The following is a 13,728-nucleotide window of genomic DNA, read 5'->3' on the forward strand; positions in this document are numbered from 1 at the left end:
GGGGGACACGCAGCGAGCAGCCGCAGCCCGGCCTTCTCCTCCTGGCTGCCGCCGTCGCCGCCGCCGAGATGGGCAGCGTCCCCCTCGAGGTCCCCGCCGCCGCCGCCGCCCCCGAGCCCCGCGGGCCCGTCAAGCGCGACTTCCACCGCCGGTAAGGGCGCCGGACGCTCCGTCGGGGCGGAGGAGGCGGGAGCCGCCCTCGCTCCCTCCGTAGCCGGCGTCGAGCCGAAGCGGCTCCGCCTCAGAAGCCCGGGAGAGCCGGGGGTCCCGCGAGGGTCCCTGGGCCGGAGGAGGGAGGGAGGGAAGGAGGGAGGCAGGACGCGGCCTTAGCCGGGCCGTCGAGGCGGGCGAGGGGCGTCGGGGTCAAGCCTGAGGGGCGATGAGGCCCCAAGAGGCCTTTCCTTGCTCAGCAATAAAGAAGGTGGCGGGTCCCTTTGGGGGTTGGATCCCTGGAGCTGCCTCAGAAGAGCCTGGACGGCCGTTCGTCTGAAAATGGGGTAGTGGGGGGCTGGACTAGAAGACCTCCGAGGGCCCTCCCGCCTCTGTTATTCTACGTTCTGCACATAAACATGGGAATGAGGTCTGTTTCTAAACTCCATTCTTACATCTTGGCTCTCTTTTTTAATTTAAGGTTTTTTTTATTTTGTATTTACAAAAAAACCCTCTTTCATTTAAACAGTGTGTCCACCGGTACATAGATCTTTTTTTTTTTTTTGTAAATTTTATTTGAGTTTTCACAAAGAGAAAAAAAATACAAACAAAACATCTTTTTTGAAAGTAGCGTAATCCCGGGTTACGTTACTTCGTACAGACACAAATTCAGGTTCATGCTCATTTTTATATTCTATTCCATATCTTATTACTATTTTTCATTTTCTGCATAGCTTCTCCCCTCTTTTAATTTTCTCAATTTTATTTTAATTATCTAATCTCAATTCAAATCATTGTATTCATAGTTTTTGTCTCTCCTGTTTCAATTATCTATTCTCTTTTCTCATTAAACAAAATTTCTCCTGTAGTTACTGATTGGAGTATGACGCCTTTATATCTTTTCCCTAAAGTTGTAACATTCAATATAATACATAACTTCCATTCGGATTCTGCTTGGTACATTCTTAAAATGCACACTGTATTCTTAAAAAAGAAAAAAATATAAATGCATATAATGAAAACAACATTCCATGTTGTTCAATTCCATCATTAATATTCAATTCCATCATTAATATTCATTAAAGTCTTAACATCTTTAACATTACTTTTCAATTAAATATCATACTTCTATGGGAACAATTATAAGCTTTCCATAGTTAATTCCCCCCCCTTCACTTATATTTTATAAAACATTAACTAATTAAAATGTTCCCGTTCCTTCCTAATTCAATATTCTCATTTATTTTATTTCACTTATTTTATTCACAAACATTTCACTAAATTACACTATTTTATCCCTCATTTTAATCATACGTTGTTTCCAATTTTTAAAAGTTATTTCTATTACTGATCTAACAATACAATCTTATGTACCTTTACAGAATCCCTTTTTCAGTTAGATTTTCACCCATTATCTCTAAATAGGTCCTGTTTCTCTATATCTTGCTCCGGTCCTTTGTAACTTCTTTTCCTTTCCTTCTTCCCTCTCTTTTTCTCTCTCCCCTTTTTACCTCCTTGTCTCTCTACCTCTATTTCTCTCTTCTGTATTTCCCTTTTCTGTTGCTTTCCAGTATTATACTTATTTTTCGAATTATTTTTCTTTTCTTTGATTGTTTTTTTAAGTCTTAAATTCTCCATTCTCTTTCCCCCCTTTCCTTTTTCTTCCCCACATAAAATTGCTTGTTCATTAAAGATGGCTTCTTCTTTGTCCCAGTCTTCTTGTTTTGCAGTCGTTTCTTGTTGTTTCTCATAGTTCCGAATCTCCATTTCTAAGAATTGAAAGATGAAGCCAAAAGAACCCTTCCCTTCTTGTGCATCTTCTTTGTACTTTTTAAGTTCCATTTTCAATTCATCCAGAAGTGGTGCCATTGTATAAATTTTTAAACAACCACCCGATTGATTTTAGTCATTCAAATATAATAACCAAGAATCGCACACACACACACACACACACACCCCTTTGTGGCATTGTTTTCTTTGCAGATCAGACCTTGACCCTATAGAGGAAGCGGGTGGGATGATAGTAGCAACCCGGGTGAGCAAAGGAAGAGCTGGCAGGCAGTTTGCAACTATTGACACATCGCACAAAGCGACGTCCTGTCCCGAAGGGATTGCAGAGCGTGATGAAATCCTTGTGACGCACAAGCTGAAGTCAAGGACCTGCCCAGGTCTCTCTGGCAGGTGGACAGACGTGGCTGGGAAGAGGCCAGGAGGATCCACCAGCAGAGGAGGAAGCGGTGGCTGTCCAATGGCGGCCGGGAAAGGTCCTCCGAGCAGTGGGAACGTCTCCATGAGGAAATCTCTCTTCAGACAGGCCCCGGCGGTTGAACAGGATTAGCGGGCAGATGGAGCCCAAAGTGACCCCTGGCAGGCTAGAAGTAGGGGTCTCCAACCTTGGGAGTCGGTCTGAGTTGTCTTCTAGGCTGTGTCAACTCATAAAATATTCCTATGGTCGTGTTAGAGTTGCCAACAGAAAGGGAGGGGGGGAAGGGGGTTTGAAAGAGCAGTGTGGCAGCTTGGAAATTGAAAGTGCATTCCATAAATGTTTTCAAAGATAGTAACTAGGCGACTGAAGTGTCTGCCCTGCAAAATTCTAACTGGAGAGCCTGATTGATGACTTTTGGCTATGGATGTGTCCCATTGGAGAATATGAATCAATCTCTCTCTCTCTCTCTCTCTCTCCTTGAGGAGGGATTTCTGGAACCTGCAGGAGAATTACATTGTTCCTCTTAAAAAGAAAGGAGACCCAGAGGAAGGTTTGGGCATTAAATCATTTCTGAATGTCCTCAGGGGAGTATTTGTGTTGCCCATTTCATCTGAAAGGTTCCGCTGGACCTCTTTCCAAGTGGCCTTGATTTTTCCAAGCCAAGTTTTCTCAGGCTGATATAGCTGGTCCTCCTCAAGAGTCATGAGGCTTTGGTGATAGCCAGACTAGCCCGTGAGCATCTCATCCCCTTCCTCTCCCGTCTCCTTCCCAGGATCTTTGTGAACCGGAGTTTGGCGCTGGAGAAGATCAAATGCTTCGGTTTTGACATGGACTACACCCTCGCAGGTGAGAGGGGCCACCGATGCCCCACCTCTTTAGGGCAAGGGGTCGCGGAAGGATTGGGTGGTAAGCAGAGCTGCAGCTTTTCATGTATTTGGGGCGCTTTTCTGCCGAGAAGTTGCCCCACAGACGCTTGTGGCCAGAATGTCTTAGTCCCTTAATGAAATTGCATGCCTGTCTCCTCCTGACTCGACTCATCGGGGGCCGGTGGGTTTCTGGGGTGAGGAGAGAAGGCCTGGGTTGAAGCTAACACCCCCCCCCCACACACCGAGTCTCTGGGAGCTAGCGGGCACACGGCAGACTTTAATTGTGGCCCTCAAACTCTGGGGAAGTTGGGGGAGTTACTCATTCACAAAACAAGGGACAGGCTGAAATATTGCCTGCCCCCTTCCAGCAAGGGGTCCCTCCTCCTCCCCCTCCATCCAGAACCCCCCGTCTCCTCTCTCTTGGTCAGTCATGGCTGCCTTAGCCTAAAGTTGATAACGAGGGCGTCCTTTTAAAATTACTTTTAGTGAGAATAACAACGCATTTGCCATACGTGGTACAAAACTCCGTCCAGGGAACCCGTCAGGATGGACGCAAGGTCCTAGCTAGAGGAGTGGGAAGTCAGGCTGAGGAGACTCGCCCCATCGGTGGTTAAAAGGGAGTTTTTGATTCAGGAAACAGACTTTGGGCAGCTTTTACCTCACTCCAGCTGAGCTTTACCAGGCGCCTCGTGCGCTTCTGTCCGTTTTGCCAAGAGAGGCCGATGTTTGCGCTCTTTTGAACCCCACTGTTTAATTTGTGGGATGACCAAAGCAAGCAAGCAAGTAAGCGCCAAGCTCCTTTATTTGACCGTTGGGTCTTTTGACCTTGTCCGCCTTTCCTTCGAGCTTGGTGACCAAAAGACGAGGGCCAGGAATGGGAAGGGGGCTCTGCTCTTCTCCGCTGCAGTGTACACGTCTCCGGACTACGAGGAGCTGACCTTTCGGCTGCTGCTGGAGCGCCTGGTCTCCATCGGGTACCCGCCCGAAATCCTGGCCTATAACTACGACCCCGCCTTCCCCACCAGGTAACAGCCCTCCCAGCTACTTCTCCCTCCCGAGCCCAGGTGCCGTGGGGGGCTCGGAGGCTGGGGGTGAATTGTGGGAGGGGGCCAACTCAGCGGTCCGGTCTTCTCCATTCTCCAGGGGGCTGATCTTTGACGCCCGGTATGGGAACCTGCTGAAGGTGGACTCCCACGGCAACCTCTTGGCCTGCGCACACGGCTTCCACTTCCTCAAGGGGTAGGGGTTCTCGTCCCCCCCTTCATCGCTGCGGGGTTCTGCATTTTGGCCTCCCCTCCCCCCCCCACTCCTGGAGGAAATCCTTGGAGGAGAGCGAACGGGTCTTTTTCGGAGGGGCCCAGTTGGATTTCTGCAGGAGCTCCGGTGACCTGTTGGCCCCCTGCAGATGCTGAAGGATGCTTTGGGGTTCAGGACGGGGGCCTCCCCCTCCCCCTCCTCACAAGAGCCCCTTTTCTTCCGTTGGGTTGAGGAGCTGAGCATTCACAACCTGGTTAACCACCACGGCTTCCTTGTCAGAGGTCAAGCACGGAGAGAGTGCGAGAGTGAAAATGAAAGAACGGAAGAGCCTCCTGCCCCTCCCTCCCTCCCTCCTCCCTCCCTCTCCCTCTCCCTCTCCCTCTCTTTCTCCCCGTCCTGTTTTCCCCATTAACAGAATTCTAGTGTTAGGGAAAGCCGGTGCTGGGATTCAAATCGTTTTACTACCGGTTCTGTGGACATGGCTTGGTGGGTGGGGCTTGGGTTTGTGGGCGTGGCTTGGTGGGCGTGGCAGGGGAAGGATACTGAAAAATCGCCCTCCCCTCCCCAGCCTGCTAACCTGCTTTCCAGCTCCATTCTCCTCTGCAGGGCAACCAAAGGAGACCCAGCTAATCAGCTGGGACTCAATGGGAGGCTGAGAAGAGGCGGGATTGGCCGGTTCTCCAAACTACTCACAATTTCCGCTCCCGGTTCTGCAGGATTGGTCAGAACCGGCTGAGTCCCACCTCTGGAGACAACCGCCTGCTTTGAAGGCTTCACGATATCTTCAGAATTAAAAAAGGAAATAAACATGTCTGTATAACAATAAGCCCAAATTTCCCGGCAGAACAATTGACCAGCGGAACGCCTTAACTCCAGAAATGGTGGGTTGCTCCGTCCTGGGTGATTTTGAAGAAGAGTCTGGACAGTCACTTCCCTGAGATAGTATAGTTTCTCCTGCCTGAGCAGGGGGTTGGACTAGAAGACCTCCGAGGTCCCTTCAAACTCCGTTCTGTTCAGCTCCGTCTTAGGAATATGTGCCTTCACTGCAACTTCGTTCCCATCTCACCGATGACTTGTTCTCTTTTTCCATTTTTAGGAGTGAAATCTGGAATTACTACCCAAACAAATTCATCCAGCGCGATGACACGAAGCGTTTTCATATTCTGAACACTTTGTTTAATTTGACAGGTATTTGAGGGGAGGAGGTCCGGGGTGCTGCCTGTCCCACAGGGAGGGCTGAGCACGGGGGGGGCACCCATCCAGAGGGGGCTCCCAAGAGGAAATCGACCCCTTTGAGGAGCAAGTGACGATGTTAATTTCCCAAGCACGGCGCCTTTGCGGGCCAAATTTGACCTCCTCTGGTTCACGTTGAGCCGCCAGGGCTGAGTGAATTCTCCAGGCAGCCACAGGCCCTGAAATGGGGGGGCGGGGTGTCCCCCTTGGCCCAGAGGGGGCCTTCACTCGCCCTTTGCTCCCTCCCCACAGAAACCTACCTCTTGGCCTGCCTGGTGGACTTCTTCACCAGTTTCTCCAGATACACGAAGTAAGCCGGGTGGCGTAAGGCCTCGGGGGGTTGGCTTGGCCTCATCCAGGTGGGGAGGGTGGGTGCTGCCCGGGGCCTGAGGGCCTTCTGGGAACTTCGGTGTGTGCCAGGGGGCAGAGGCCGGGAACTCTGTGCCGGTTTGCAAGTTTCCGTTTGCCCCTACTCTCTCTCTCTCTCCCTGCTGGGTAGGACTGTGGCTGATCTCCCCTTGTTCTTCTCCCCGCTCCCAGCTGCGAGACTGGCTACAGGCAGGGAAACCTCTTCATGTCCTTTCGCAGCATGTTCCAGGATGTCCGAGAGGCCATGGATCACGTTCACCTTTCCGTAAGCAGGAGGAGGAGGAGGAGGAAGAGGAGGAGGAGGAGGAGGAGGAGGGGGGCTAGGCAGGGGCCGGGATGCAGCCGTGCGCTTCGGATAGACATTCCCAGGCATTATTTGTTTCAGGGAGTCACACTTAAGAGCCAGGTTGGTCTAGTGGGGGAGATGTTGGATCAGGGGAAACCTGAGTTCAAGTCCTGCCGTGGGCATGATGCTTAGCTGGCTGTTGTTGAGCCAGTCGCTCTCACTGGGAAGAAAAAGCAGGCACTGCAAACCCCTTTAAAAAACGAGGCCGAAAAATGCACAGACAGTCAAGAGAGACTCCAAGCCACGCAAAGCAAAACCGAAACTCACCACCTGGTCCCCTCTTATATTTGCAGCTCCAAGGTGGCTTAAAAATAGCTTCAAAATCTATATACATAAAAGCTAAATATACCACTCAGGCATCATCACAAAACCTCCAGAACCGTAAAGCCTACAAACTTGAAATTGGGCCCCTATGTTCCTCTTGGCTTCTAGGGTCTCACTAAGAAAGGATTTTTTGAAATGACCCTCAGAGTATTTAGAGTATTTCCAATAGTATTATTATTATTATTATTATTATTATTATTATTATTATTATTATTATTATTATTATTATTATTAACACACTCTGATGCTAAGGAGTTCGATTCCCCCTCCCCACCTGGAAAAAAGAAATCTCTTCCAAATGCAAAACACAAGCAGAGAGGAGTTTCCATTTCCGTTTTACTTTCACAGCACCAAGCAGCTTTAGTACAGGACAGTTGAGCTAAGCCACGCCCAGGCTCCTTCCTGTCTCCTTGCCCACACAGCAAATACTGTTTCAGTTTCCGAACAGCCCTCCACTCTCTCTCACACTGACAGGACTCCAGCCAGATGAATACCGATGGATGCTGGAAGGCAGAGGCAGAAATTCCCCCTCCCCTTATTTCCCTCCCCCCAAACTTGCCCGATCACATAGTTTCGTAGAGAAGCCCGGGGATCGAGCCAGTACATTGATCAAATCATATTCACTATTGGTAACTTAATACGCTTCTTGGATATGAGGGAAGAGCTAGAACTTGGGGTCCACCTTGGTCCGCTGGGCCACTTTTGAGCTGCCCTGGGCTGCCCGCCAGAACCGGTGTCGGGAGCTGCCGTAGCCAAACCGCCATGCCAGAGACCCGCAACAACTTCCGGGGGGGCCTGGGTCGTGGGCCTGGACTCACGTGGCCTCCTCCTCCTCCTCCTCCTCCTCCTCTCCTCTCCCAGGGTTGCCTCAAGGAGAAGATGTTGCAGAACCTGGAGAAATACGTGGTGAAAGACGTGAGTGCCAGTCCGCCTGGAGGGAAAGCGGTTGCGGGAAATGCCCGTTTTTGGGCCCCTCGATCGGGGTCCCCTTGAGGCCACCCAGGCGGCTCCTGCGGGGGCAGCCGGGCTCTAATCTGCGTCTCCTCTTTTCCGTCTCCTTCCCTACAGCCCCGCATTCCTCTCCTGCTGAGTCGCATGAAGGACGCCGGGAAAATGTTTCTCGCCACCAACAGCGACTACAACTACACGGATGTAAGTCGGGCCTCCCGAGAGTAGCTGAGGCAGGACCCGCTTCCCTCCGTGCTGAAGGTGTGGTCGTAGGGCCAGACTGACCGTTGGGCGGGCTGGCCTCGCAGCTGCTCCTGGACACAGATGGGTTGGTGGGAGACGGGAGGTCAGCGGCCAGTGGGAGGCGCGTGGAAGAGACCCTGGTGGCTTTGGCCTCCTTGTCTCCTGCGCCACCCGGGAGGGGTTTTCCCTGCAACCGAGAGTAGCCGCGGGCCTGTGATCTCTTCCCCCAGGCAATCATGACCTACTTACTGGACTCCGGGGAAGGAAACACGGTAAGTCAACCGGTGAGAGGTTTCAGGCCCCGGTGGCCGTTAGCAGCAGCAGCGTCTGGCTGGGTCCATTCCTCAGGTAACTGGGCTGGGAAGGTTGAGGCCGTCCTTCCTTTCACGCCTCCTGGGTTTGGCTCCATGGGAAAGAGTGGCTATTCAGCCCCACGGGCTTCGGTGATGTCGATTGCCAGAGAGCTTCCCATGTAAGCCGTCCAGGTCCTGGTTGTCCCAGAGGTGCTTTTTTTTTTTCCAAGAGGCCACTGGACTGTCTTCTGGTTGAAGACATTTCGCTTCTCCTCATCCAAGAAGCTTCTTCGGCTCTGACAGGATGGTGGAAGGATTGATGGTCCTTGCAAACTGCTGGTCATCTGAGGGTCGTTGAGGCCACTTATCTGTGTGTCCTCACCTGAGTGGTACTCCTGGTCCCTGTAGTCTGCAATTTTTTTCTTGAAATCCGTTCATAATCCCTTCCCTTCCCCACCGTCCAGTCAGAGCCGAAGAAGCTTCTTGGATGAGGAGAAGCGAAACGTCTTCAAAGAAAAAACAAGGAAGCCCAGTTGCCTCCTGGAAAAGCTCCTTTGGGACTTCCAAGGTAAGGTAGCACTTACTACGGGGTCTGTAACGGAGGAGGAGAGGGAGAGAGAGAGAGACACGCAGGCAGTCGTCGTGAGCTTCTTGCCACTAGTACGAAACCTCCAGGACTCCCCAGATTGCCGAGTGGCCTAACTCGATCCCTTTCCGTCAGCAGGACCGATCCCAGCGTCGGCCGTGGCGCTCTTACTTCGACCTGATCGTTGTGGACACTCGCAAGCCCCTCTTTTTTGCGGAGGGAACTGTGCTGCGGCAAGTCAACACCGTAGGTGCCTCCAGGGCCGAAAGCAGGGAGGGGTGGCGGGGAAGAGGGGGGCAGGATGTAGGGTGGACTCCATGAGAACTGGGAAGGGTTCATTGTCATCCTGGTCTTCTCAGGTATGGGATGAAATATTTTATTGGTCTGAGATGGATGGATGGATGGATGGATAGATAGATAGATAGATAGATAGATAGATAGATGATAGATAGATAGATAGATAGATAGATAGATAGATAGATAGATAGATAGATATAGGTAGGAGAGAGAGGTAGATGGATGGTAGATGATAAATAGATATAGATGGATGGATAATAGATAGATGGATAGATAGATAATAGATATATATGGATGGATAGATGGATATAGATAGATGAGAGATAGACGGATGATAGATGATAGATATAGATAGATGGATAGATAGATAATAGATATATATGGATGGATAGATGGATATAGATAGATGAGAGAGGTAGATGGATGATAGATGATAGATATAGATGGATAATAGATGGACAGATAGATAATAGATATAGATGGATGGATAGATAGATGGATATAGATAATAGATACAGATGGATAGGTGGATAGATAGATAGAAAGATAGATAGATATAGATAGATGGATAATAGATAGATGGATAATAGATATAGATATAGATAGATAGATAGATATAGATGAGAGAGGTAGATGGATAATAATGGATAGATGGATATAGATAATAAATACAGATGGATGGATGGATAGATAAATAGATAGATATAGATAGATGGATAATAGATAATAGATATAGATGGATGGATGGATAGATAGATAGATATAGATGGATGGATGGACAGACAGACTGACTGACTCTCCCTCAGAGCCCAACTTGGCTTTGCTCCTTCAAGAAGGCAGGATGGAGGTTATCTTGGAGTAAAGCGGATCCTTGCAAGGATCGTCTTTTTGCTCTGCCTTTGCTTGTTCCCCCACTACGAGAACTGCTTTCTACGGAAGGAAGAACATACAAAGAAACGGGCTCCAGATGTTAGGTGGCTGAGGGGGAAATGGGACCTCTCCAAAAGGAAACGGAGGAGCAAGGATGATCACTCGGAGGCGCTGGAGGGAAGGCGTTCTCGGCTGGGGGAGGGTCCATAGACCTCTGGGGGCTGGAGGGGGGAGTCTGGGGGCAGCGGCACGTGAGTCGCATTCCTTGAAGTAAAACCCTGTCTTTGTGTGCAGGACACGGGGAAGCTGCGGATTGGGACCTACACAGGAGCACACCAGCACTGCGCGGTCTACTCTGGAGGTGAAGTTGCCTGGGCATCCCCCTGTGCCGGCTGCCTTTCCGATAGGAGCCGCCCCCTTTACACCCCTCGGGGAGGAGCACCTTGTGCCTCTCACGGCAGGTGGACGGGAGAATAACTGAGGCCTCCCTTGCCCAGCAGAGTCAAATGCTGATATCTGAGAACTATGCCGGGTTTAAAAAGTGCTGAATGCCCTTCCAGCCCATGTCCTGCCTTCGTGACAAGACAGACTGGTGGGCAGAAACTGGCGGGGGTGGCACACCCACTTTCTGGCAGCGGGAGAGACCCCGGGGCCTTCCGCTCTCCGCTTCTCCAACTCCGGGGAGCCATTACTCTCTGGAATTGGACAGCAGGCATCGCTTTTCCATTCCCATGGCAAGATGGGGTACAACCCCCCCCCCACAATTCTCCAGTCTCTGTGGGTGTGGAGGACTGGCGGCAAAGTAGGTGTTCAACCAGTGGTGGGGATTGCGCACTTCGCATGCGCGTCCACTTTTCCAGACACCAGCTGAGGCTCCACCACACCCATCAGCCGAGGGGATCAAGAAGGGGAAAGGCGGAGGGGCCGGTGGGAGGGCCGATCCTGCGCTTTTCTCTTCTTTATCCCCTCAGCTGGTCGTCACACCTGTTGGACCAACTGGTAGCATTTTTTGCAACCGGTTCGGTTGAACCGGGCTGAATCGGTAGCATTTCATCGCCGATGTTCTCCATCCTTCGCCTTTGATCCCCCGTGAGAGCTGGCAGTCAGAAGACCGGTTGCCATTCCTTCCGCTGTTGGGTGGGCAGACATGGCAGCCGTGGCTTTGGGGCACGCCCCTTGCCCAAAGGTGGCCCAATAGGAGAAGCCCCTTGGGATGAATGATGGCTCCACAGGGGTCTGCGCTGGCAGAAGTGGGAAAGCCCCTCCCCTGAAGTGGGACGAGGGGCAAAGGCCGGAGACGGCCTCCTAAGACTGGACTCTGTCCTTTCCACTCCTAAATACAGTCAGTCCTCGGCTTATGACCACAACTGAGGCCAACATTTCGGTGGTGAATTTTGATGGCTTTTCTTGCCATAGTTGTTAAGTGAATCACTGCCGTTGATAAGTTGCTCACCTGGTTGTTAAGTGAATCTGGCTGCTTCATTGATTTTGCTCATCAGAAAGTTGCAAAAGGGGATCATGCGACCCCGAGGGGACCCTGCCATCGTCATGAGTATGAACCAGGGGGATGCTAGAAAGGTCATAAGTGTGAAAAACGACCATAAATTACTTTGTTCCGTGCCCTTGTAACTTGGGTCACTAAATGAACTGTTGTAAGTCCAGGACTCCCCCTAGATTGAAGTCGGGGGCGGAGGCATTCCTGGTGCTGGGGCGAATTGCCCCCAACAGGCCAGGAATAGTGGCCCAGGTGAGCAGTCCGTTGCCTGAAGGTGAAAATAGAGAATCCATCCGCATAACCCAGGATAGAATTGTGGCTAATAGGTTAAAAACAACAACAACAGCCCACAATTACACATATGTGAGAGTGAAAGGCGTCCCCCCGATTCCAGGCTCCTCGGACATGATATGTGACCTCCTGGGCGTGAAGGGCAAGGAGATCCTTTACATCGGGGACCACATTTTTGGGGACATCCTCAAGTCTAAGAAGAGGCAAGGATGGCGAACCTTCCTGGTGGTCCCGGAAGTGGCGAAGGAGCTGCAAGTGTGGACGGAGAAGAGTGGTGAGCTCAGGGGTGGGATTCCAAGATCCCAGCCACCGGTTCGCTGCCCGGATTGCTGGGTGGGCGGGGCCATGGTGGGTGTGTCCTTCCCCAGAGTCCGGAGGCTTCCCTTGGGTCTCTGGGAGGACAAAAACGGCCAGCCCAGAGCTCTGGGCCCGTTTCTGGACTCCCGGAACTTCCAGCCTCCACGCGGACCCTGCACTTACCTGCATCTGAAATGGGCCACGTGGAGGCTCCTGGGAGGGGCGGGGTGGGCGGGGCCAGCAAGTCAGTTCAACTACTGGTTCCAGCATAGGTGGCTGGAGGACTCTGGGAGTTGAAGTCCACAAGTCTTCAAGGGGCCAAGTTTGGGGACCGCTGAGCTAAAGCCCTTTCCTCTCCACAGAACTCTTTGACGAGCTGCGGCGCCTGGATGCCCTCTTGGCTGAACTCTACCCGTGAGTAAGATCTGTTTTGACCCGTTAGCCCTTTGCCTGGATGGTAAGGGGAGGTTTGCGCGCTTTGGCTGGGCCTCCGTCACAGGCTTCCTGTCTTTTCCAGGCACCTGGACAGTGGGAGCAGTGAGTGCCCAGACATCAGCGCCATCAAGAAGCAGATCCAGGTCTCGTCCCTCTCTTCCCCCACCTGCCCCCCAATCTATCATCACAGAAGAACCGAATTGGAAGAGAGACCCCGGAGGTCTTCTAGCCACCACTGGAGGCTTTCAAGAAGAGATTGGACGGCCATTTGTCAGAAAGGGGGCAGGGTCTCCCGCTTGGGTGGGGGGTTGGACTAGATGACCTATAAGGTCCCTTCAAACTCTGATTATCTGCACAAGCAGGAGCCCTCTCCTATTCAGACAAATGGCTCTCCCCCTCTGGCTATCATGGTCTCCAGGAACCCAACTCCGTAGGAATCGGGCTGCCAGTGTGCCAACTTTTCTCTTGCAGAAAGTCACCCGCGAGATGGACATGTGTTACGGGAAGATGGGCAGCCTCTTCCACTGTGGCTCCCGTCAGACCCTCTTTGCCAATCAGCTGATGCGCTATGCGGACCTCTACGCGGCCTCCTTCGTGAACTTCCTCTATTATCCTTTCAGCTACGTTTTCCGGGCACCGGCGGCTCTGGTAGGTGGGCCAAACCAAGAGGCGGGGAGGGGAAACGGGGCGCAGGGGTTGGGGGAACTGACTCCAGGCTGCTCCTGGTGGAAGCGGCTCCTTCGGCTGCTTCCGTCGGGGGCCTGAATGGGGACCCTCTTCACTCTCACTTTCATCTGTTCCCTCCCAGATGCCCCATGAATCAACCGTGGAGCATATAAAAACGGAGGGCGCCGAGATGGACTTCATGCGCCAGCTCAGGCAGCAGGTGAGCAGACCCAAGCCAGCGTCTTTTGCTCTTTGTCTTCCCTGCTGCTTCTGTGGCTGAGTCGGCAGCTCCGGTTTTTGCCTGTCCCTCATTTCCTGGAGAGGATTGGAAAAAAAGGCCCCGGGGCTCTGGGCTTCTCCTGCCCCCGCCAGGAACGGGGCGAGGAGGACCAGGTCCAAGCTTTTTGCCACAGAGATGCCACTGACCCGCTCAGGGCTCCGTCTCGGGGAGACCGGGCATAAAATTGGCGTTAAGACATACTTTGGGGGCACCGTAAAACGCAAATGGCATTGTGTACGGAGACCTGGCCCCAGTGGCCATCCTTAAAGGGAACCC

General features: G+C 51.9%; 1 protein-coding gene across 8 annotated transcripts in view; it reads left to right on the forward strand.

Moving 5' to 3' along the window:
• Positions 1-13,728, forward strand: part of LOC113445855 (cytosolic purine 5'-nucleotidase-like) — a 15,410-nt gene continuing 1,682 nt past the window's right edge. For 3 of the 8 annotated variants that reach the window (XM_087938627.1, XM_087938628.1, XM_087938629.1), the window contains exons 1-17: positions 1-151; positions 3,129-3,202; positions 4,130-4,247; positions 4,366-4,461; positions 5,576-5,667; positions 5,965-6,022; positions 6,253-6,346; positions 7,613-7,666; positions 7,820-7,903; positions 8,173-8,214; positions 8,957-9,067; positions 10,283-10,349; positions 11,878-12,048; positions 12,434-12,485; positions 12,589-12,649; positions 12,978-13,154; positions 13,315-13,392. In XM_087938627.1, the coding sequence (XP_087794753.1) occupies positions 69-151; positions 3,129-3,202; positions 4,130-4,247; positions 4,366-4,461; positions 5,576-5,667; positions 5,965-6,022; positions 6,253-6,346; positions 7,613-7,666; positions 7,820-7,903; positions 8,173-8,214; positions 8,957-9,067; positions 10,283-10,349; positions 11,878-12,048; positions 12,434-12,485; positions 12,589-12,649; positions 12,978-13,154; positions 13,315-13,392 (1,512 nt within the window). In that variant the 5' untranslated portion in view covers positions 1-68. Of the gene's footprint in view, positions 152-2,298; positions 2,529-3,128; positions 3,203-4,129; positions 4,248-4,365; positions 4,462-5,575; positions 5,668-5,964; positions 6,023-6,252; positions 6,347-7,612; positions 7,667-7,819; positions 7,904-8,172; positions 8,215-8,956; positions 9,068-10,282; positions 10,350-11,877; positions 12,049-12,433; positions 12,486-12,588; positions 12,650-12,977; positions 13,155-13,314; positions 13,393-13,728 lie in introns of those variants that run through there. The other 5 variants (XM_026715234.2, XM_087938632.1, XM_087938631.1 and 2 more) reach the window with 5 other exon arrangements.

Source organism: Pseudonaja textilis, chromosome 9, assembly GCF_049901715.1.
Source record: "Pseudonaja textilis isolate UNSWEBS1 chromosome 9, rPseTex1.2, whole genome shotgun sequence".
Classification (NCBI taxonomy): Eukaryota; Metazoa; Chordata; class Lepidosauria; order Squamata; family Elapidae; genus Pseudonaja; species Pseudonaja textilis.